General features: G+C 45.8%; 1 protein-coding gene across 3 annotated transcripts in view; it reads right to left on the bottom strand.

The window, feature by feature from the left end:
• Positions 1-605: 605 nt before the first annotated feature.
• The window catches only part of SLC39A14 (solute carrier family 39 member 14), a 207066-nt gene continuing 186182 nt past the window's right edge, over positions 606-21489 (bottom strand). For all 3 annotated transcript variants that reach the window (XM_086943634.1, XM_086943635.1, XM_086943636.1), the window contains exons 8-9: positions 10521-10705; positions 606-6242 (exon numbers count right to left, since the gene is read on the bottom strand). In XM_086943634.1, coding sequence (XP_086799760.1) covers positions 6096-6242; positions 10521-10705 — 332 coding nt within the window. In that variant the 3' untranslated portion in view covers positions 606-6095. The remainder of the gene's footprint in view (positions 6243-10520; positions 10706-21489) is intronic.

The following is a 21489-nucleotide window of genomic DNA, read 5'->3' on the forward strand; positions in this document are numbered from 1 at the left end:
GTTGCTATTTAAAAAAAATGTTCAGACACGGAACATTTCCAGAGCCTCTCTTGAAAAGAAATACCATAATTTTTCAAACTCTCACTTGAGAGAATATCATTCCCGGGGTTGTGCCAAGCTTGGCACCGGTCTAGTTCGGGCACCTCAGCGTGCTTTTGGGCACTGTCGCCTGATAGGTTGCGGCCCTCCACCGATCGGTCTCGTCTCGATGATTTCTCCCAGTAGAGAGTTGTAGTGCTCTTTATGATCCGGCGTAGATTCTACAGTCGAAACGTCGTGCTCACAGGATTTTGCAAAGGATTAATTTTCTCCACAAGAGTCAGATTCTGCAGTGCGGCTGAGCCCACACGTCGGACAATAGTATACTAGGATAGAACTGAGTGGGGTCAAATGAGGACACATGAAATGCAGAGAAGGAGCGCCACCTGCTGCTCAAACACTACAACTGCATCTACATTAACAATCCAGCTTTATCAGTTGTATTCAGTACATATGTTGTATTCATTCCACTGAACAATTTCAGCGCCTGATACCCTCACGGGTGGTTAGGCGCGCTCTACAAATTCACAGAACATCATCAATTCACAGAATTCCACACACTCGTGTACATAAATTATACGTTTTATTTGAGTCAGCATCACATTACACCTGAGATTAACAGACATTACCTTGAACAAGACCGCAGCCAGTGGCACCTCAGGCGATGATGCTCCGTGAGCCTTATGTACTTGGGGGATAGGTTTGTAGCACAGAACTTCAACCCAGACATCACTACACCCTTCTGGGAATGCATTTTAACTCTGGGCCTACACCCATGATTATTTAACTCATATCAATGCGCCCAAAACACACCGAGACTCCAGCAGCGTACTGGAAATGTCCAGTACTGTACCATGTAGAAAGTTACCTGCAACCAGCGCCCATTACCTTCATGAAAATTACAAAAACAAAATAATTCGGTGCCAGAGGAATCCCAGAGAAAGATGCATGTAACACAGAGAACTGCAGCCAAAAGCATGTTACGTGCATGGCACAGCGCTATAGCCGGGTGCATAAGATAGTACACCTCTGTGAGATGCCTAGGCCACTAGAGGAGGGTACACATTCTATATACATAGAAGGTTACCTATATCCAGAGTGCTGCAGTCTCGGAAAGTTTTAGGCTCCGCGCACACGACTACTTGCATCACCAGTAGACATGAGTTCCTGCATCCAGGATCCCACACACTTATCTCGGCTCTAGGATGCAAGGTCCCCTACATATTCTCATCACCTCACATAGTGCACCATTCTTTTCAATAAGGATAAGCAATGTTCTCCCTTCGCCACTGGCTGCGACGAATACTGATGAATCTTGTGAAAGCAGACCGAAAGCACGAGGACATATTTTTATGATTGAGACGGCCACACATGGACTGTGGGGAAGCAAGGAAAATGGAGGGACGGGGTGGCATGGGAACAAAAGGCACCAGCATGGGGGGGGGGGGGGGGGGGGTTCAGGGATAGGGGGGAGGAGGAGAAGGCATGAAGGAGAAGAGTTAAAATCACTGTAATTTGAAGTGGTAAGCACAAAATGAGTATTAGTGCTAGCAACAAGGCAGAAAGACCGAGAAAGGTGAGGATGGGTAGAGCACTAAATAGATACACACTGGTGCCTAACCTAAAAGCAGTTGAGCTGCAGGGGTGGCTTTAAAGTTTACAGTTTTCACATTTGCGTTATTTTTCATCAATTTAAATAAGAACATTACCCCTTTAACCTTTCAATGTTCTCTTATTGCAAGCGATAATCTTTTGCAAGACGAACAACACAAAAAACAGGCAATGAAGAGGGTGTAATGTATGGAGTCCAACACTACCACACCCTATGGAGTTTTACAATCTCAAGGAATATACAGAGTAAATGTACCAGTAAAGGCAAGATGGGAATTCTCTCTAGTACAATAGGTGGGTGAGAGTCGCCTGGCTTGAGCCAAATGTTGGCTTTGGCTCAGCTCTAGGCCTCGTTTGAACACAGGGCCAGGGCTGGACCACGGCATTGCTCACTCTCGCCTCTCCCTCATACATTTGTGCAAAGGAGAACAACTTTTATTAGGCTGTGCCTTGTGCCGTATTCAATCCTTCATCCCGCATCTGCTGAAAATGCAGTTTAGATTAAATGCCAGACAAGAAAGTGAAAATGTGTCTAGTGACTGCAGCAAAACTGCACTTCACAGGCTCATCCTACAGAGAACAAGCCTCCCAAAAGAAATCTCCATGGGATTTCTGAACTTTAATGACCTTGCAGATCTAGGTTCTTGCATCCACTGAGGTCCTTGTGAAACCGTTTGTTAAATCAGAGGCCAGACAGAGCGGAGAGTTATCTGCTTTCTTAATGTTTTCGATGTATTATTGTGAAGATCACAATTGTATTTTTTTAATCTATGTATATTGCTCAGCTGCTTTATGAGGAGATATTCATTATATTTAGTAATAGTCGCCTTTTTGGCATTGCATTGTATCAAGGTTGCGTAGTTTCTGCCTGTAAAGATTTTCTATGTAGTGTCAGGTTAATTTATCATGTGATTTGTATACAGACAAATTCAGCTTTATTAAACACAATGTAGTGCTTTCACTCTAAATTTGTTGTTTGATATACATGAGGTTTCATTCGATGTGTCAGTTCTTACTTTTGTTGTTAGAGCCAAACTAGACCCCTGGTTCGGCCTATGAATTTTGACGCTTGTCCAGCACTATTTTGCACCCTTTACCCATCCCCTTCACGTGCCAGTGCATCGTGTACCCTAGAATTGCAATGTCACTTACTCCCAGCCATAACGTCAACTCTACCCAAGGTTCTTTTTAACCATTTCTGTCGGCCTCTGGATGTGGCAGCAGACATGGCAAATAGCATATAAAACTCACATTATCACTCATGATACACCACAATGTTCTTAAAGCACAATTTTAAAATGGAACCACCCCAATAGGTAGTAGCCATGCCCTCTCTTCAACACACAAATCAGCATGGCAAGAAATACCTTTGCCTCAATTGTCAGATGTCTGATGCCCAGAACCCTAGAGCACAAGCCTTCAACATGCACACAGTGCAGAAAATGTATTAAGCACACACGCACACACACAAACAGATTAGTTTCCCAACAATGTCATGATGGGGCAAACAAAGCTTTTGTCACAATTGTCAGATGTATGATGCCCAGATCCCTAGAGCACAAGCCTTCAACATGCACACAGTGCAGAAAATTCATTAAGCACCCACACACACACACCCACCCACATTAGTTTCCCAACAATTTCATGATGGGGCAAAGAAAGCTTTTGGAACTAAACCAATCATCTGTACACGTTTTCCCTCAAGTGTACTTGTCGAGCACACCTAGGGATGCAGATAGCTTGGACACCGCCCCAGTGGTCGGTATATGATGTGTTGAATCTACGGCCAATGGTGATACTCGATGTCAGAGTTCAACTTTCGGTCAAGCAGATCTACACAAGTCCATTTTATATGCAGTGCTTCGTGCAAGGAGGTTCAATGGATTTGGGGACCTCTCATATTTATATCAGACAGCTGATAGCATTCAAATATTCCCACAGAGTCTAGAGGCAGACTCTAGTAAACAGATATTTGTGGAAAGACCAGGGAATAAGCCTGTTTGCAGCTGAGGGACAAGGACATGCATCTGTGGGCTAGAGCATGGTTTGTGTGTCCCTGAAGCATAGGGTACGAGGCCAGTGTCCTTTCACCAGGGGGCCATGGATGTACTCCTGCGGGACAAGGCTCTGTCTCTGTGCTGAGCTTGGTGTTTGTGCACATCACTCAGCGCTCCATATGTACATCGGTATGGCAAAACTATGCGACAGGGCTGATGTCTCAGTCCTATGTCTTTGCATCTAATGCTTAAGGACATTCTCCACAGGCTTAAAAATACATTTTAAATATCCCTACATGAGGCACTGCCTCACTGTACAGGATCTCCAAACTCAGGAATACCCAAGTATTTTAATATAATAAAAGCTTGTTATTATACAACATCCGATTGTCCTATTATTTGAAGCCCATCAAGAATTGATGAATTGCAAAAGGATGAATGGCTTAATCAGTACGGCAATAATTCAAACCTGTGATCTGTAGGCTACACAGACACACAACCACACAGATCTTAACAGTGGATAAGGGGGTGGAGTAAGTGGCTGTACCTTCTAATGAACCCAAAGCAGGTCTCACTGTTGCACAAAACAAAGATTTAAAAAAATCACTACCCCTGTCACCTGGTCATGCTTGGTCCTACGTTTGCTCCAATTTCAAAGCTTAAGGGGAAAATGTCAGCAAAATTTATACACAAAATTGCTCTTTACTAGTGAAATAGTTCCCGAGGTGCAGGGGTCCTGGTACGAATAAATAGGCCATTATCTCAATCTGGACGATGCTGGACCAGCCAGCCGCACTAAAAGCTTTGGAGCCATTTCCCTACTGATTCAGGGCTGCTTGCAGCATCTCAGTCTGTTCTTGGGAAGGCCCCCACCTAAAACAATTTGGTCTTCGTATGCAGCCTTCACATCTGGCCACAGTGACTTCATTCACATACTTGCCAACCTAGAAAACTTAATGAAAGTTTCTAGCTCATCACTACCTAAACAGCCCCAGGGGGGCAATGGAAAGGGCATGGAGAGGGGGCAGGGCATATAACCCAGCATAACCTTAGAAGCGCCTTCTACTCTCGGGCTGAAGATACAAGACTTCTTGACACAACCACTAGATAGTGGAATAATGTACATCATGTGAATTCAGAAAAGATTGACACTGCAAAACAAAAGCTTCTGAATGTGCCTTCCTTGTCCTGGGAAGGATGCAAAACCCTTAATGGACTTCTAGGATGCAGAGCCACCAACACACTGACAAGACTCTTACTGTATGTAGGGGGTTTCCAGCTCACTGTATCATAGTAGCGTTACACCAGGTGAAATGTGCCAATATTGTGAGAAACACAATGGCAGCATATACGTTGGCCGGTCTGTGTTCATTTGGGAAGTGTGAGGTTTGGAAGATTGGAACAGCACCAACTACAGGGGGGGGGGGGGGTGTTGCCATGTGCACTGGGATACCATGGCTGTCCCATAAATTCAAAGGAAAAGGGTGGAGTGTAGGCCCTGCCTTAAGCACACTCTCCTAGACATATACCGGTTTCTTGGGAAGGAGAATGAAAATGGTATGGATGCTGTATTAATATAAAGTGAAATAGGGTGTAGGAAAGCACTGTGCTTGGGGTCAGCGAACCAGAGAGAAAGGGACATCGAGGGTTGATGTCAGCCGCAATCGTTCCACTTACCAAGCCGTAGCACCTCAGGTCCTAACAACCAGTGTCAAAATACTAATCTCTCAATTTCACCAACTTTCTCAAGAGAAGACCATCCATTCTACCTGACCTAAACCCCAGCTCCAATTCTGACACACAGGAGACCTACTTATATATTAGCACGTATTCCAGGCAAAGTTCTACATGCCTTAGGAGAAAGAAGGTCAAAACGATTGGTGTTTGTCCCCTTTGCCCCCTTCAAATTAGCAGCTTAACAATTCAAAATGCCCGTCTACATCTGAATTACAACAGAAACTAGGAGTTCTCAACAGCAGCATTTAACAATTCGATGCACCATGAAAGTCACTAGGAAACACTGAGTCTGCTCAACACCTTTCTCCCAGGGACTTTAGAGTCAGAGTACAACTGTCTTTGAGCTAGTCATCTGGAGGAAGTCATGCCAGGACCCACACCAGCAAAGGGAGCTTGTGAATGAGAAGTCCTGATGAAGATCTGGCGACCGACAGGTCCTGGAGCAGATGTTAGTCTTGCACACTTGTCTTGGTGGGAAGGTGCTGGTTTTGCAGTGATGTGCTTGGTTTGTTTCCCGGAGTTCACCACAAAAAGTCTGGAATTTCAGGTTACTCCTCAAGGAATGTTGATGAGATCTTCTGGATCTGGAGCAACAATGCCCCCACCCTGCTCACTAGAGTCATTTGGAGATCCTCAAATCACAGGCTGGTGACATCTTCAGTCCCCGGGTGGGGAGATGGGGGACCCACCACTCTGTGACAGTCAGTGCAGCTATCCTAGCTGGATCTGCCCAGAGTACATGGTGAGCAGCAGCATTATCGTAAATCCTGTCAGCAGACCAGCGTTCTGTATTGCAAAGGCAGTCAATGCACGCCCGTTGCGCTCATCCTCCTTACTGACTTCATTCATTTCAGGGAACTGCAGAGACAATTGGGATAGAGGTCAAAGAAGGGTAGAAACTAGATGAACATTACACAGTGCTTGTAATTAACAACATTAATGATAAACTACAAGGGAATGAACCCAACTTAAGTTGTGAAGGCAGGCAATGAGGTCGGATTGAGTAAGAATCTACCTTAGTGCATAAACCCAGTTATGGGGCATAAATGAGATGCTGTTAAAATACATGAGGCTACAAACATGGTAATTAAAGAGAATTGAAATGTTTTGGGGAGTTTCATGATGCACTCTAGCTCACATGCATCTCCCAGAGAAAGATTTCTTGGAAACCCCAACACACAAAAGGTTTGATACTGCATGTTCTTGACCGTTGTGGAAAACCCAGCCAGGATTCTCCCCACAGTTGGAAGATGCCCAGTGCCACCTTGGAGTGTATCCACCATTCGTCATCTAACAGACAGGCTGAGCTTGCCCGCCCCTGCATTTAAAAACCTTACCATGCAGTTCACAATCAGAGAGATGCCCTGACACCCCAGCCAACTTCATAGGTGCCCAGCCTCTTGGTATAGGATTCAACACTCCACTTCACCCTGCTTGTTGTAGGACCACATGGCGGGTGTGTGGTTCATGAAACCTATTCCAGCCTACCCTTGGTAATAGAAGGAAGGCCTTCTACATCTGGAGGATGGCCTGCACCTCTAACAGACTGATGTAAAGTCTGTTTTTTCTGAAATTACCTCCGCAACCCAGCAGTAATGCATGCATCACCCCTGTCAGCTCTGGGTGTGGCAAGGACAGAGGTCTTACGCTGATGCAATTGTGGTTGAGCACCCACCTTCGCAGATTCTTTGCAATCTCCTCTGAAGCCTGGATGGAATTCAACAGGCGTCCTTGGTGCTGAGGCCACTGAGATTTCAGATTCGACAGCAGAGCCAGCATATGTCACGTGGCATAGTTGATAAGGATGCAACATGACAAGAAAGCCAGACACCCAGGTAGCAGGCTGACTCTTCAGGATTATTGTTCACATGTCCCAGACTGGTTTTGATGGAAGATAGACCCTGAATTGCACTAAATGAAAGGCCGCTCCCAAGAAAGGAAGCCTCTGCGAAGGAGCCCGGTGTGACTACCAGCATACTGATCAAGGACCGACTGATGTTAAGAGATTCACCACTATCTGGAAGGTGCCCGACTGACTGTGGAGGCAGTCACCGAGGTACAGGAAAATTGGTACCTCCAGCCTGCAAAGATGGGCAGCGACCACAGCCACCACTTTTGGCAACACCGAGGGGTGCTGGTGAAGTTGAAGTAAAGCAAGGCAAATTGAAAATGCTCCTAACCTACCTTAAACAACAAGTAACATCTTTGGGAGGGTAAGAAATGTGGGACGTTGTTATATGAAAATACATTTCTGCAGGTCCAGGGCTTCCATCCAGCCACCGGGATCCAGGGCGGACAGAACCTTGGCCTCCATGAACATTTTGAATCTATCCTTCCACAGTAATGTATTTAGAGGACAAAGATCTAAAATAGGATGGAGGCTCCGTTCTTCATCGGCATGAGGAAACAGCAGGGTTAACATCCTGTCCCTATTTCAGAGCCGGCACCCTCTAGATGGTACCTTTGGAAAGTAGAGCTCACACCTCTTGCAGCAAGATGCATAGCTGTTCATCTGGTGGCCTGCTGACAAATTGGAAGACTAATTTGTCGGAGGTGCTGGACTGCCATCCTGGGAGGAAATGTCAGATCATGCTTTCCACCGGGTCCTTGTGTACTGCTAAGGGCACACTAAAGCCGTTTGCAGGCTGATGCAACAGGCAGATGTGACTGGCCTGGGTCAAAAGGGCCAGGAGTAGGATGCAGTGTAAGAAAACCAGGGTTGCCAGACGTTGGTCTGTGATGTCTGGTCACCTGCCTTTTAGCTGGTAGGCTAGACCAAGAGTATCCATTAGGGCTTCAGTGAATGGTAATAAGGGCTCAAAAGAAGTCACCCCATGCTGTAGAACTTCAGTAAGTACATTTGTTTTAATCTCAACAGAAGGAAGTTGCAGATCCAGGTCCACAGCAGCACTTCCGATGACTACAGCACAAGAAGTAGGTGCTTTCATTGATTGTCCATGGGGGACAAATCAACCAAGTATCAGGAGGAAGTATTGAGCACACTGGCCTCCCCATCTCATTCTCCTTGTGATGGCAAGCTCTGGTCAAATTCGGAACCGAAAAGGTGGTGGAGAAACTGAGGCCATGTCCTTGGTAGAGGGAGTGTTTGTCTAAATCTGACTGTATGGGAACAAGGTGAGCTGGAGTGTAGTCAGAGCATGACCTCAGTCTGGGTTGGACACTGAAATTGGGACCCCCCAGCCCCTTCCCCTTCCCCTTCCCCTTTGGTGACCAGTGACGCCTGGTGCTGGTCTTTGTGCCGAAATGGAAGTAAGCTACAGAGTCTGTGCAGAACTGGAGGTGGGTTTCAGGGCTCAGTCAGCGCAGATAATGCATCTACTGGCAGTAACCAGACTGGAGGCTCTGTGGATCCTTGGAGGCCAAAGGAACCCTAAAGTGAGCAAGGTCAGTGCTAAAAATAGGAGGCTTGACACAACCAAAGACTTGCTTCGGCACCTTGGTGGCCTAGGGGCCTCGAGGCACATCAGGCTCAACTGTTGGATCAGCTCCACAATCAGAAACTGGAGGCGAAACAATGACACTTTGACACCCTCACAAATTAGATAAAGTGGCAGGATTGGGTCGAGCCCAGCTTTTCCTTCCTTTGTTTATGCTTCCATTGGAACTTCAACTTACCAGATGACCTCGAGGGCGAACAGGACTGTCGTGGGATAAGCCTCGAGAGCGAGAATAGATCTGCACCGTTGACTTAGAGTAGTATCTCATTGCCTCCAAATTTGTTTGGGAGAAATTTACTTTTCATCACTACCATTGTTCCGGTGGTGTCAGAGGAATCATATCTGCATCTGTACAGGTGATCTCTTCCCAGAAACATTATTTTTCCTTCATCTCGGTCTTCTACTTCTCTCCTCTCCTCTACCTCCTTACTACCCTACCTCACCCACTTCTTTTGATGCAAGTGTTCCGATGGCCCAATTTTCTGAGGGGTCAGATCACTCAAACACACTTAAGGAAACTGCTTTTCAGCAAGCTCCTCCCTTCTCTGCTCAGATGGTCACAAAAGGGTAAAGCAATCCAGGGAATTCTCAGCACATTGTGCTTTCCCACTGTGTTCCTGTAAGCAGCAGCTAGTTTCCAGATTTTTGATGTTGAGATATAAAGGTGATGGTGAGAATGTTGAACTACGCTACAAACATAGGAGAAGGCGACAATTAGGTCAAGGGAAACATTGCATGGAAATGGTAGGACAAAAGGTACAGTCAAGAACGGGAGGTACGAAATCTCAATGAACATGCTCCTCAGCCTAAAGTGCTATGTGGGACAGCACCCCTCAATGTATTTCTCTACCCAGCCACTATCACAAATATTGGGGTTGTAGATCTGATCATGCAATGATCTTCAAAACTGCCCACGCTTTTATATGAATAGAGTATCAAAACATATATTCCCTTGATACAAATCTTCCAAATGAAGGTGCAATATTAATTGCACCCAATAAAATCAGGAACCCCAGGGTTGGAAGTTATCGGGTACAGGAAATAGCACCAATCACAAGTTTTACCCTCAAAATTATGCTGCATAACATGCACCTTTTGGTGCTCACCCAATCAAAATCTTAGAGATGTTCCCTTCCCTTTTAATTCACTTACATACAAAGGAATTGTGAGCATCCCATTTTTCACATTTCAGCATATTTTTTAAACTGCATTTATTATGCACACAGACCTGACCATTTGGAGTGTATTTGATTTAAAAAAGACAACAGTATGTTTTGTGCATCTAGAGTGCATTTTGGATTCTGTCCCTCATCAAGATTTGAGACCCAGGATAAAAAAGGCTGGTCCCACTATTCAGGATGAAAGGCAGTGTTAGACTTTGGAATATATTGTGTGGTTCAGTCACAATAAAATCAATTTTCGTTTGCAGATGAATAAATCATTGCAAATAGATAAGCAGCAATTCACTTGTGAATAGTCACTAAGTGTAGGATGACAGTGATGACTAGACTAACAGTTGCAGAAGTGAAGAGTAAGCACTTTAGTGCTGGGCACCAGAAGCACAGGGATGTGCAAGGAATCCTGAGAAGAACAGTTTGTTATAGTCTGATACCAAACTCTCCCATAATGGTCATTTCAAGAGCACATGCTGGACTCTCCAAATGAAATGTCAACTCACCATATCTGCCAGTGCGATGTAGAGGAACATGCCACCAGCCAAAGCAAAGATCCAGTTGGCCGAGAAGTGGCTGCCAGCAAGGATCCCAAAGGCCAGTCCTAGGTAGCAGCAGCAGGCGGAAATGAAATTGAAGAAAAGGGCTTGCTGGATACTCATTCCAGAATTCAACAGAATCACAAAGTCGCCTAGGGAAGGGGTGAAGTGGAAAAGACACCAAATAATGTCAAATAAAATAAGAGCACACCTGAGATGTCAAACAGAGAAACCAAAATATATTTCTCCTGCATGTCACCAACTGCGACTGAATATTACAACCGGGGATCACAGCTGTAACAAAATATATATATATATATATATATATATATATATATATATATATATATATATATAAGACAGCAAATCCTCGAACCTCCACGCCGACGGCGTGGCGAAAGAAGAAGCAGGACCCCACGTTTCAGGCAAGATGTTGTATTTTATTTCAACCTTTCAATGACGCGTTTCGAGTACGATGTACTCTTGTTCACACACCGGAAAAATGGTCAGCCCGTTTTTTTATATATGCTTTTCCCTGACCCTTCCTAAGGGCCACACCTCCTGTTGTACATCACATGACCAGATGTATGGGCATAGAAAGGGTACATAGCACTCATATTTGTGTGAACACGGGACATTTTTTGTTTCACAGAAATGCAAATTACATCCCCCTTGTGTTTGTGCAATATAGATAACATTGTAAATTTGTTATTTTAAAATTATATTGCGTCCCTTGACTTTAAAAAAATGAATAAATACACATTTTTAAAAATTGTCATTTCCTACCCTGAGGCATTGTACAGATTTTACATCGTGGCTCTAACACATATCTATATATATATATATATCACTGGACCCTCACTCCTACAGCTCATACCTGTACTAGCATGTTTTATGTCAATATAGAATACATCTAACAGGCCCAAACTGCCAACTAATTTGATAATAAAACAGGACGCTTAAAATACTGTGTCCAGTGAGAAGTATCAGGTCGCTAAAGCCACATTACACTGCTGCAAATGGTTTGTGAAGGCATAACATATATTTAGAAGTTTCTTCCTTAGATATTGTTCTACGCTTCGCCACTCTAATCCAGCTGGTTGCTTTTTAGAAGGTTCTCCAAATTGATTATTCCAGTAGGCAATCTGGCTCACTTAGAGAAGCACACTGCCCTTTGAAAATACAGCAGTTGCTTAAAGCTCAAAAGAAGATGGTGTTGTATGTTGGCTATTGTGTGACAACACTCCACCGTGCAATGCCAGGCACTTCAGTCGCTCTCCATGATTGAGCTATGCCTTTTTTCCCCACAAATTTAAGTTCCAACCCGATAAGGATTTTCATGTGCCTATTAGCGTTCAAATCATCAAAAATATTTAATAGTGCCATTTTTGTAGAGAGGACCACGGGGCATTGAGTACATTTCGAGAGGATATCTGCTCTCTTCCTCTAGTAGTTCTGCAACACTCATCATCCTCAGACAGAATGCTGAAAATCTTTTGTTTCCTCATTGAGTCTTTGACAAATCGAAGATGCGTTTCTCCTCATACCACAGAGTTTCTCCTTTCTTTAGTAACTATGAAGTGAGTATTTAAATTGTATAAGCCTATATCGGACTAAGGTTACAATTTCTTTAGAGGTCACTAAAGCATTCTGACAGCCTTCATTCTAAATTGCGCAAATGTTTGCTTTCCAATCTTTTCTAAGGTGCTGGAATGTATGCGGGGTGTGGTTGACTAGTGGTTTGTATTTTCATGACTGTCTGAAATGGGGGGGGGGGGATATGGCGTTTTTTGCCTACAGACGATTGAATTCAGGAAGCTCCTCTAAAGAATTCAGATATGGTGTCAGTGCATGGCTGAGTTGAAGGTACTGGAAGAATTGGAACGGAGGTAGCCCGAATTTCTCCTGTACAGAGAAACGTTTTCATACATACATTGGTGACCACACTTCCCAACATGGTTATTCCAAGGGTGTCCCAGCCAGACATCCCCTCCAGTGTATAACCTTTGAGCTGGCATGTACTAGCTCACAATTGGGTTTGCAGTGTTAGTTTCTGGTCCCAGAGGTTCAACTTACACAAAAGGAAAATGTTACTTACAGTGCTTAATTTGTAAAATTTGAAGTCCAGGTGCTCAAATTTTTGTCGGAGGCCACACCCACTTTTCACGACTCCACCCACTTCATCCACTGGCTCCACCCACTTATTTTATGGGCTCCATCCACGTACTCAACTAGCACGTCTGAAAGCTAGGTGCAATACTCAATCAGCAATGGATCCTTGCTCAAGTAAGGTTTTCATAGGAGGTATTGGAATAAACATTTTTGAACCTGGATGTTCCCAATATTAGACGTCTGGGGTTTATTTTCTAGATTATTCACTCCTCTTTAAATATTTTCCCTAAATTAATGGTGATTCAAACCTGAATCTGAAATCAAGATGCATTCCATAATTCATCACTTCGGCATAAGGGTCCTCTCAACAAAGCACTAGCAGCACAAATTATCCAACTGCTCTTTTGGTAATTTCTCAAACATAGAATTTAAACCTGCACACATGCTACTACTCTTGGATGCGTATTCAAAATGTTCAATATGCCACAGAGCATGCAAATTGTCTTCCCAACTCAATATTTCAGATCATGCCACATTGAAGGCTTACTTAGATAAAGCAAAGGTCTTCACAGCCTTTTCTCTCTGATAATGCAGTGGAGTGGCAGATTCATGCTGGTTATCAAACAAGATGACATCTTTTTATACTGCATAATACAACAATCCCGTCCTTTGTATGTTTCATAGTAAAATTATAATATGCGAAGGCAATGGTAAACATGCTAAGACTAAACACTGCCACACACAATTCTATAGCCTCACCCAACTGTAGGCCCGCTAAAATAACTGAGTCAGGTAGGCACGCAAATCAAAATAGGTTTCTCTGGGGATATTCCTCTGCCCTAATAATTTCAGTGTAATTATGAGTGACATTCAATGACTATGAGTGATACTATCTTGAAAACAAAATCAAGCAATGAACACAGGGGAAACATATAAACAGCAGAAATTACTCTAATTTGTGCAATGAGAAACTCTAAACCAATCCTCAAACTGCTGCAAAGCACCAGAAATGGAAGGGCACTAAACTAGTGCCCTTATTAAGGGTGGCTGCCTGGAGGCTGTGTTTTTCTATAGCCAGGCCCAGGTTCAGGGGTTGTGAGAGAAGGCTACATACATGGGAGTGCTGCTTGGAGGCTGTGTGTTGCTAAAGTCACTCAGGCCCCAGATTCGGGTGTTTTGAAGGAACCAGAGGGGTGTGATAAAGTTTAATTACTGCCACGAATTTTGTGCCACTGAATACAAGCCAAATCAGACCCCTGAAGGTCTGAAGGATCCAATGGAATACAGTCATATGGAGAACAGCTTCCAAAAAGTCTTAATTGAGCAGCTCAAATTATCAGGGCATATGCAGTTGTGCCATGCAGCTATGTGTATGGGCAAGCTACGTTCTGGCAATGAAACGTTTAACATGACGAACATTGTAATTACCAGCAATATGGTATTAATAGAGGTGCTCTGTGTTCTTCAATTAATGCGCGATAGAAGAACAGTTCACGACATAGCAGGGGATTCAGAACTGTAATCTGGTGGTGCCATGTAAAATACCCAAATAGTACACCATAGCACCACTTGTTGCCTCGGCAAAATGACTGCCAGTACATCATGTTTTCAGAAAACCAGCAATGAAGCATAAACCAAGCACTAAACAAATAGGAGAACAACAACAAAAACACCCCTCCCCTCCCAGCTCTCTGCGGCGGGCAGCAGAGCGGAGTCTGAACTCATGCCTCCTCACCTCTCTGCTCACTGGTACAGAGTCCCCAAAAGTCAGACGGCAACCAGCAGGGCCTCCAGATATAATGGGAAAAGGTTTCCACAACATTTTCAGCTGCCACCGGAACCCCCTGCAAGGAGCACCTCCAGCAGGTTGACAAGGGAGATCCAACAGGTGGCGAGGTCGACACAGGCAGCGAACAGCCCAGCACAGCAGTACCAGACTTGGAAAAAATGCAAAACACATGACCTTAACGGACAAGAAACTGCCCAAAAATGATCATGTGTTAAAGAATTTCTGGATTCTAGGCCACACTCTATATCCCACGTGAGACCCGGTCCTGATGCACGGCGGGGCAGTTCCCACTCATTCACAGGTTACACGCCTCTGTGCACCCCGTGAGAGACCGGCGGGGGGGGGGGGGAGGGGGGGGGGGTTGGGGGCCCGCTCCTCCATCTCCCCCCACCATCATCAGCACCGTGGTGAAGCGAGGGCTGTTTATAGACCGAAGGAGGGAGGGGTCTGCCTGCGGAAAGCTGGGGACAGAAGGGGTTTTACAACAATCAAATAAGAAAACAAGAATAAAGAGAGGAAAACAGAGAACATAGTCATTTCTAGGGCCGACGAACTTCAGTCCCTCATAAAGAAACGCTTTGGCAGCTGCGGGTGGTGTTGCATAAAAGAGGGGCGCTGGGGTTAATAGGGTGATATTTTAAGGGTTAACGGTCATGGGGAACGCCAGGGAGCATTTATTTTACCGACGGTCTCTGGATCGAATTTGAAACTGTGGTGGGAGACTTGTTTTAAGGTGAGGGACCGAACTTATATTGGCCTTGTTAATTAGCATTCGTATAGCGCTGTATGCATTATTGCCTTTCTAGGCACGGTTTAAGACAGAATTGATCGGCCGTAGGTGTGAGTGCCAACGTGGTGTTGTAGCTGGCCATTGCAAACCGACTCGGAGCCTGCCTGCAGCCTGCGGCAATACCAGCCTCTCCTGTGCACGAGACCCAACAAGGCCTGCAGGCAGCCAAAACAAACCAAAGTAGCACACACTGACCTGCACAGCTACCGCCGGCCCTTCGGAACTCTGGCAGCGCCGGCAGGGTAATAGCGCAGTCTTGCAAGTTTATTAATTATTCGAGTCCCCGGCCGCCTCTTAAGATCGACCTCACTTCCTTCCTGTAAAGGAAGTGAGGTCATGATACCCACACACGGCGCCGCGCTGGCGGCACAGCTAACACTTGGGAAGACACTGGCAGATTGCAACATTGTAGCACTAGGCTCTCACCCAGAGCGCTCTTTAATGAAGTGTCCCCTGCTGGCAAGTCTGCGGGGAACTGAGCAGCAGCCAGCGCACAAAGGTGTCAGAGGCGCGTCGACATGGCTGTGGGACAGGTAGATTTATTTTCAAATAATTATAAGGTTCACTGCGGAGTGCGGAGGGAGAAAATGTTGTAGCTCCGGCCCGGTCAAATAAGTGCCGGTGCTGAGCCCCGGAAAGCACCGGCACAAATTAAGCACTGGTTACTTACCAGTATGCATCTGTTCTTGGCATGTAGAGCTGCAGATTTCTACACTTTGCATTAGATCGCCACCTGGTGTTGGGCTCGGATGATTGCATGTTGTTGTCGTCTTGGAAGAAGTGTTTGTAGTCACGAGATAGGTGACTCTTCCCTTGGACGATAATCTAAGGATGGAGCCGATGCCCATGCGCACTATTTTTCGCCATGATGGGAAATGATGGCGTTAGTAGAAAGAAAGAAAGGATGTCCATGCGTGTATATCTAATTAAGATAACACTGGAACAGATACAGGTCCCGGGGAGGTGGGAGGGCGTGTAGAAATCTGCAGCTCTACATGCCAAGAACAGATGCATACTGGTAAGTAGCATTTTCTGTTCGAGGCATATGAGCTGCAGATTCTACACTTTGCATCGATTGTACAGCAGTGTCTCCCCTTAGCGGTTGTCGCCTGTATCCGTTGCAGTAGTTTGAAAGAGAGTTTTGAGGAAAGCTTGGCCTACTGCAGCTTGCTGCTTGGCTTGCACATCAACACAATATTGTTTAGTGAAGGTGTGTGTTGTAGACCATGTTGCGGCCTTGCAGATCTCATCTAGGGGAATGTTCCCTAAGAAAGCCATGGAGGCTCCTAGTTTGCGTGTGGAGTGCCCTTTTTTGCTTAAATCCTGAAATGCGTAGCCACGTGTGACATCTAAGGAGGAAACTGGTGTTTATTGCTCTGGATGCAGTGTCCGCTACATCTAGTGCGCATTTAATGGAGGCATTTGATATAAGCTTACGTCTTGTATAAGGTCATCTGCTTGTGACTTATATTGGTCAGGTAGATGTTGTAAGAGTTTCTCTAGTGGATCATAGTGAGCCCTGTCGTATCTTGCGAGGAGGGCCTGTGTGTTAGCAATGCTCCATGTATTGCTAGCTTGTGCAGCTATTCTTTTTCCTGAAGCATCTATGATCTTTGATTCTTTATCAGGCGGTGGTGCTTCAACTGATGTTTGGGAATTTGCTCTTTTCCTAGCGTTTGAAACTACTAGGGAGTCTAAGGGTAGCTGTCCTTTAATGTAGGCAGGATCCCCAGGAGCAGCTCTGTACTTTTTCTCTATCCTTGGGTTTATGATTCTAGCTCTTACAGGATCTTTAAACACTTCTGGTGCATGTTTAATGACTCCTTTAATCATTGGCAGTATTTGCACAGATTTTCGGGAGTGTTCAAAAGTGTCTAGTAAAAAATGTTCCTCTGCCTCATCTGATATGCATGGTGACATTGTGATAGATGGCAGCCCTATTAATTAAGTGTCCAAAACAAAATATTGTCTTCTGGAGGATAAGGTTTAGCTGGATATCTATGTGGGTCAGGAATATCTGGTACATCCTGTGGGTTTGGATACTTCCAGTCTGGTGAACCTGTTGGGTAGGGAAAGGGTTCATCTGGGTCTCTCCCTCCCCCCATGCTATACTCATCATCATTAGTATCTTGAGGAGGTGTATGTTGTGGAGAGTGAGTAGGAGAATTTTTAGGTCAAATGTTTATAGGAAGAGCAAGAGCAGGAGAAGGAGATACAGGAGAAGAAGGGTGCATAGGAGATGTGGCCGAGTCCTTCTTGACAGGTACTGGAGGTGTAGGGGTTGTATCTTATTTCCTCTTCCTGTGTGGTGTGGTGGAAACATGTCCGGTTTCTGGATCAATGTAGATCCTTTTTTGTAAAGGATCTGGTTGGAAAAGCTCCTCTTCTTGAGGCACAGCCTTCGGCGCTGATTTTTTCGGTTCCGAACCCGTTTGTTGCTTGTCTTTAGCCTTAGGAGCCGAAGTGGAGTCTTTTGGTGTAGATTTTGGCACCAAAGGTATTGTCTTTAGAGCCGAAGCCTGTTTCGTGTACTTGGAAGGATCGGTAGCAGGCTTTGTTTGTTTCGGCATTGAGAGTATCGGTTTCGGAGTGGGAGCTGTTTTCGGGGCATCGGAAACATGCTTGGCTGTTTTCGGAGCCGTTTTGTCTCTCGGAGTCGACGGTTTCGGAGTGTCTTTTGGAACCGGGACTTCTTTTTGTTTTGGTGCCAAGGGAGCAGGTGGTATCGGCACATGCGGTCTGCTCGGTATGGAGCTATCGGAAAGCTTCATTATTTTCTTCGGTGCCGGGCTCGATGGCGGGGCATTCAAAGTGGTTTTTCGGTCTCGACTGGGCCCCGCAGGCGGAGTGTTGACCTTTGCCTTCGATTTTGGTGTTTGGGCTGGGGTAGGGGCAGTGGTACTCACGCGTTGACCCGAAGGTATGGAGTCATCGGAGTTGTCTATCTCGGATACGATCTGGAGATCATCGGAATCTTCTTCCGAGACACATGGACCTTCGAAGATATTCACTGGTTCCGGCGCTGATCTCCGCATGTCGCGTCAACAGACCCTCCGATCCCGAATGGTCTTTTTCGATCTGCAGGATGCATAGGCTGTGCAGCTGGATTCGTCGTGGTCTGGCGATGAGCACAGGTTACAGATTTCGTGATGGTCACTGTGTGGAAATTTTGCTTCACACTCGGGGCATCTTTTGAATGTGTCCTTTCCATGAGGTGTAGGCCTCCTGGCGTGGGTAGGCCCAACGGCCCGCGTTGACGACCAGAATCGAGCTGACAAAGTCTAGTCAATGTTTATAGGTATCAAAAGTTGTTTGGTGAAGTCTGTAGAAAATTTTACGCGTCGAAGTACTTGAAAAGTAGATTTCGAACCGGAGCGGAAAAGTTTCATCCGAACCCAGTGGCAGAAAAAAACAATCGAAGGATGGAGCAGATGCCCATGCGCACTATCGTCCAAGGGAGGAGTCACCTATCTTGTGACTACAAAGACTTCTTCCAAGACGACAACAACATGCAATCATCCGAGCCCAACACCAGGTGGCTATCTAATGCAAAGTGTAGAATCTGCAGCTCATATGCCTCAAACTTGTAACCGAAGGAGTATCTGAGAATATGAGTACCCAATATAAAAATTGAATTTGTTCCTTAAAACACCCCTCCCCCCCACTCCAGTGCCCGTCTTTTGCTATTATACGCTGGGTCGTGTCTGAAGTTCAAAAGCCAGTCATTACCACTAGATGTGCTGCACAGTAATAAGCAAAAAAAAAAAAAAACAGTCCTTCCCAGCTTTCCAAAGAAGAGCAATTTTCACCATTTTGTCAGGCGATGCAATGGCGATGTTAAAAGCAATCCCCGTTGCATGGAGCACTTTAATAACAGAATTAAAAATTGACTTCCAAAAGTACTTTCCAACTAATTATTTCTTCATTAAAACATAGTACATTTAAAAGTGCACAAATATTTAAAACATAATTCTTTGTAAAACTCCTATTACATCCTTACATAGGAGTTATAAATATAATTAAGCAAAACAAAAAATCACCATTAGACATACACAACAGTTTCAGCACACAGCCGACGCACCCTACGACCGTACCAACGCGCCCCACCACCACCCTCCGCGCCTGGACCCTGGTCAACACCGAAGACACCATCCGCACGATGAACTCCACCCACTCTTCAACAAGGCCGACTCAGTCATCGCACCCCATCTCCGGGACATCATCAACACCTCCTTCGACACCGCCACCTTCCCAGAGCGCTCGAAGCACGCCAAACTCAGCGCCCTACTGAAGAAACCATCAGCGGACCCCACCGACCTCAAAAACTATCGCCCCATCTCGCTCCTTTCTTTTCCTGCCAAAGTCATCGAGAAGACCGTCAACAGACAGCTGGCCGCCTTCCTCGAGACGAATGGATCCCTCGACCACTCACAGTCCGGCTTCCGGGCCAACCACAGCACCGAGACCGCCCTCATCGCAGCCACCGACGACATCCGAGTCCTGCTCGACAACGGGGAAACAGCGGCCCTCATCCTCCTGGACCTCTCCGCAGCGTTCGACACTGTCTGCCACCGCACCCTAGTGCAGCACCTGAACCACATCAGAATCCTGGAGAAGGCACTGGAATGGATCATCTCCTTCCTCGCCGGAAGAACACAGAGAGTCCGCCTCCCCCTGTTCAGATCCGAGGCCACCAAAGTCATCTCCGGCGTACCACAAGGTTCATCACTCAGCCCCACGCTGTTCAACATCTACATGAGCCCCCTCGCGGCCATCGCATGCCAGCACAACCTCAACATCCTCTCCTACGCCGATGAACCCCAGCTGATCCTCTCCCTCACCAACGACCCCGCACCCGCCAGAACCAACCTACACGAAGGGATGAAAGACGTAGCCGAGTGGATGATGAGCAGTCACCTGAAACTGAACTCAGATAAAACGGAAGTCCTGATCCTGGGATCATCACCCTCCGCCTGGGACGACTCCTGGTGGCCCCCTGCCCTGGGCAGTGCACCCAAACCAATGGACCACACACGCAACCTGGGCTTCATCCTGGACTCATCCCTCTGGATGACCAAACAAGTCAACGCCTTCTCCTCGTCATGCTTCAACATCCTACGCATGCTACGCAAGATCTTCCGGTGGATCCTCACCAAAACCAGGAAGACGGTCACCCAGGCCCTCTTCACCAGCCGACTGGACTACGGCAACTCCCTCTACGCCGGAACCACAGCCAAACTCCAGAAAAGACTCCAGCGCATTCAGAACGCATCAGCACGACTCATCATGGATATCCCCGACACAGCCACATCGCCGGACACCTGAGAGACCTGCACTGGCTTCCCGTCAGCAACAGAATCACGTTCCGACTCCTCACCCACGCACACAAAGCTCTCCACAACCAAGGCCCCAGATACCTCAACGACCGCCTGACCTTCTACACTCCCACCCGCCAGCTACGATCAACCAGCCACCCCCTCGCCGCCGTTCCCCGCATCCGAAGAGCCACAACAGGAGGAAGATCCTTCTCCTACCTGGCTGCCAAGAGGTGGAACTCCCTCCCCATCCACCTCCGCCTGATCCAAGACCACCTCTCCTTCAGGAAGCAACTCAAGACCTGGTACAGTACAGCATTCTGAACTCTTCCGCATCACTATTACTGCACCACCTTTCCCCACCCACCTGTATTATTATACTTGGACTTTACCAAATTGATTTATCTTCCCTGTTTTGTAGTTCTGTCTTTTCCGCACTACTTCTTCTCTCTTCTCCTTCTTCCTTTCCTCTCCTTGCTTTATTCCTTTCACAGCTTATTCTCTCTCCTCCCTTTTTCCATCTTTACTTAAATATCGCACACAAATATTATTTGTTATTGGTGCATATATCACAGTTAACATCTGTAACTCAATATGGGAATAAGCAGAATAAGCAGGACTTCCTTATCACTGTATTTGTTATTTCTAATTGATCATTTTTGGCGATAAAATAATTGCTATAAAAAAAAAAATGCAAAGTTACTTCAATAGCCAGCAAGGCCCCACTGTGCCTTAGACTTCGATTCTTAGTTCATTTGCTATACTATGCACAAGCAGACCAGTTACATGTTGCCGGCCAGGTCGCTATATAATATAACTGCATCTGTTTGTAGGCTGCGTTTTTTAAGGCTGAAAATAAGCCGGCCAATAGACAATCCTCTTTAAGTCCAGTGCAGCGTCATCGTTCTCAGGTTTATAGAATACTATTAA

The sequence above is a fragment of the Lissotriton vulgaris genome, chromosome 11 (assembly GCF_964263255.1).
Source record: "Lissotriton vulgaris chromosome 11, aLisVul1.2, whole genome shotgun sequence".
Lineage (NCBI taxonomy): Eukaryota > Metazoa > Chordata > Amphibia > Caudata > Salamandridae > Lissotriton > Lissotriton vulgaris.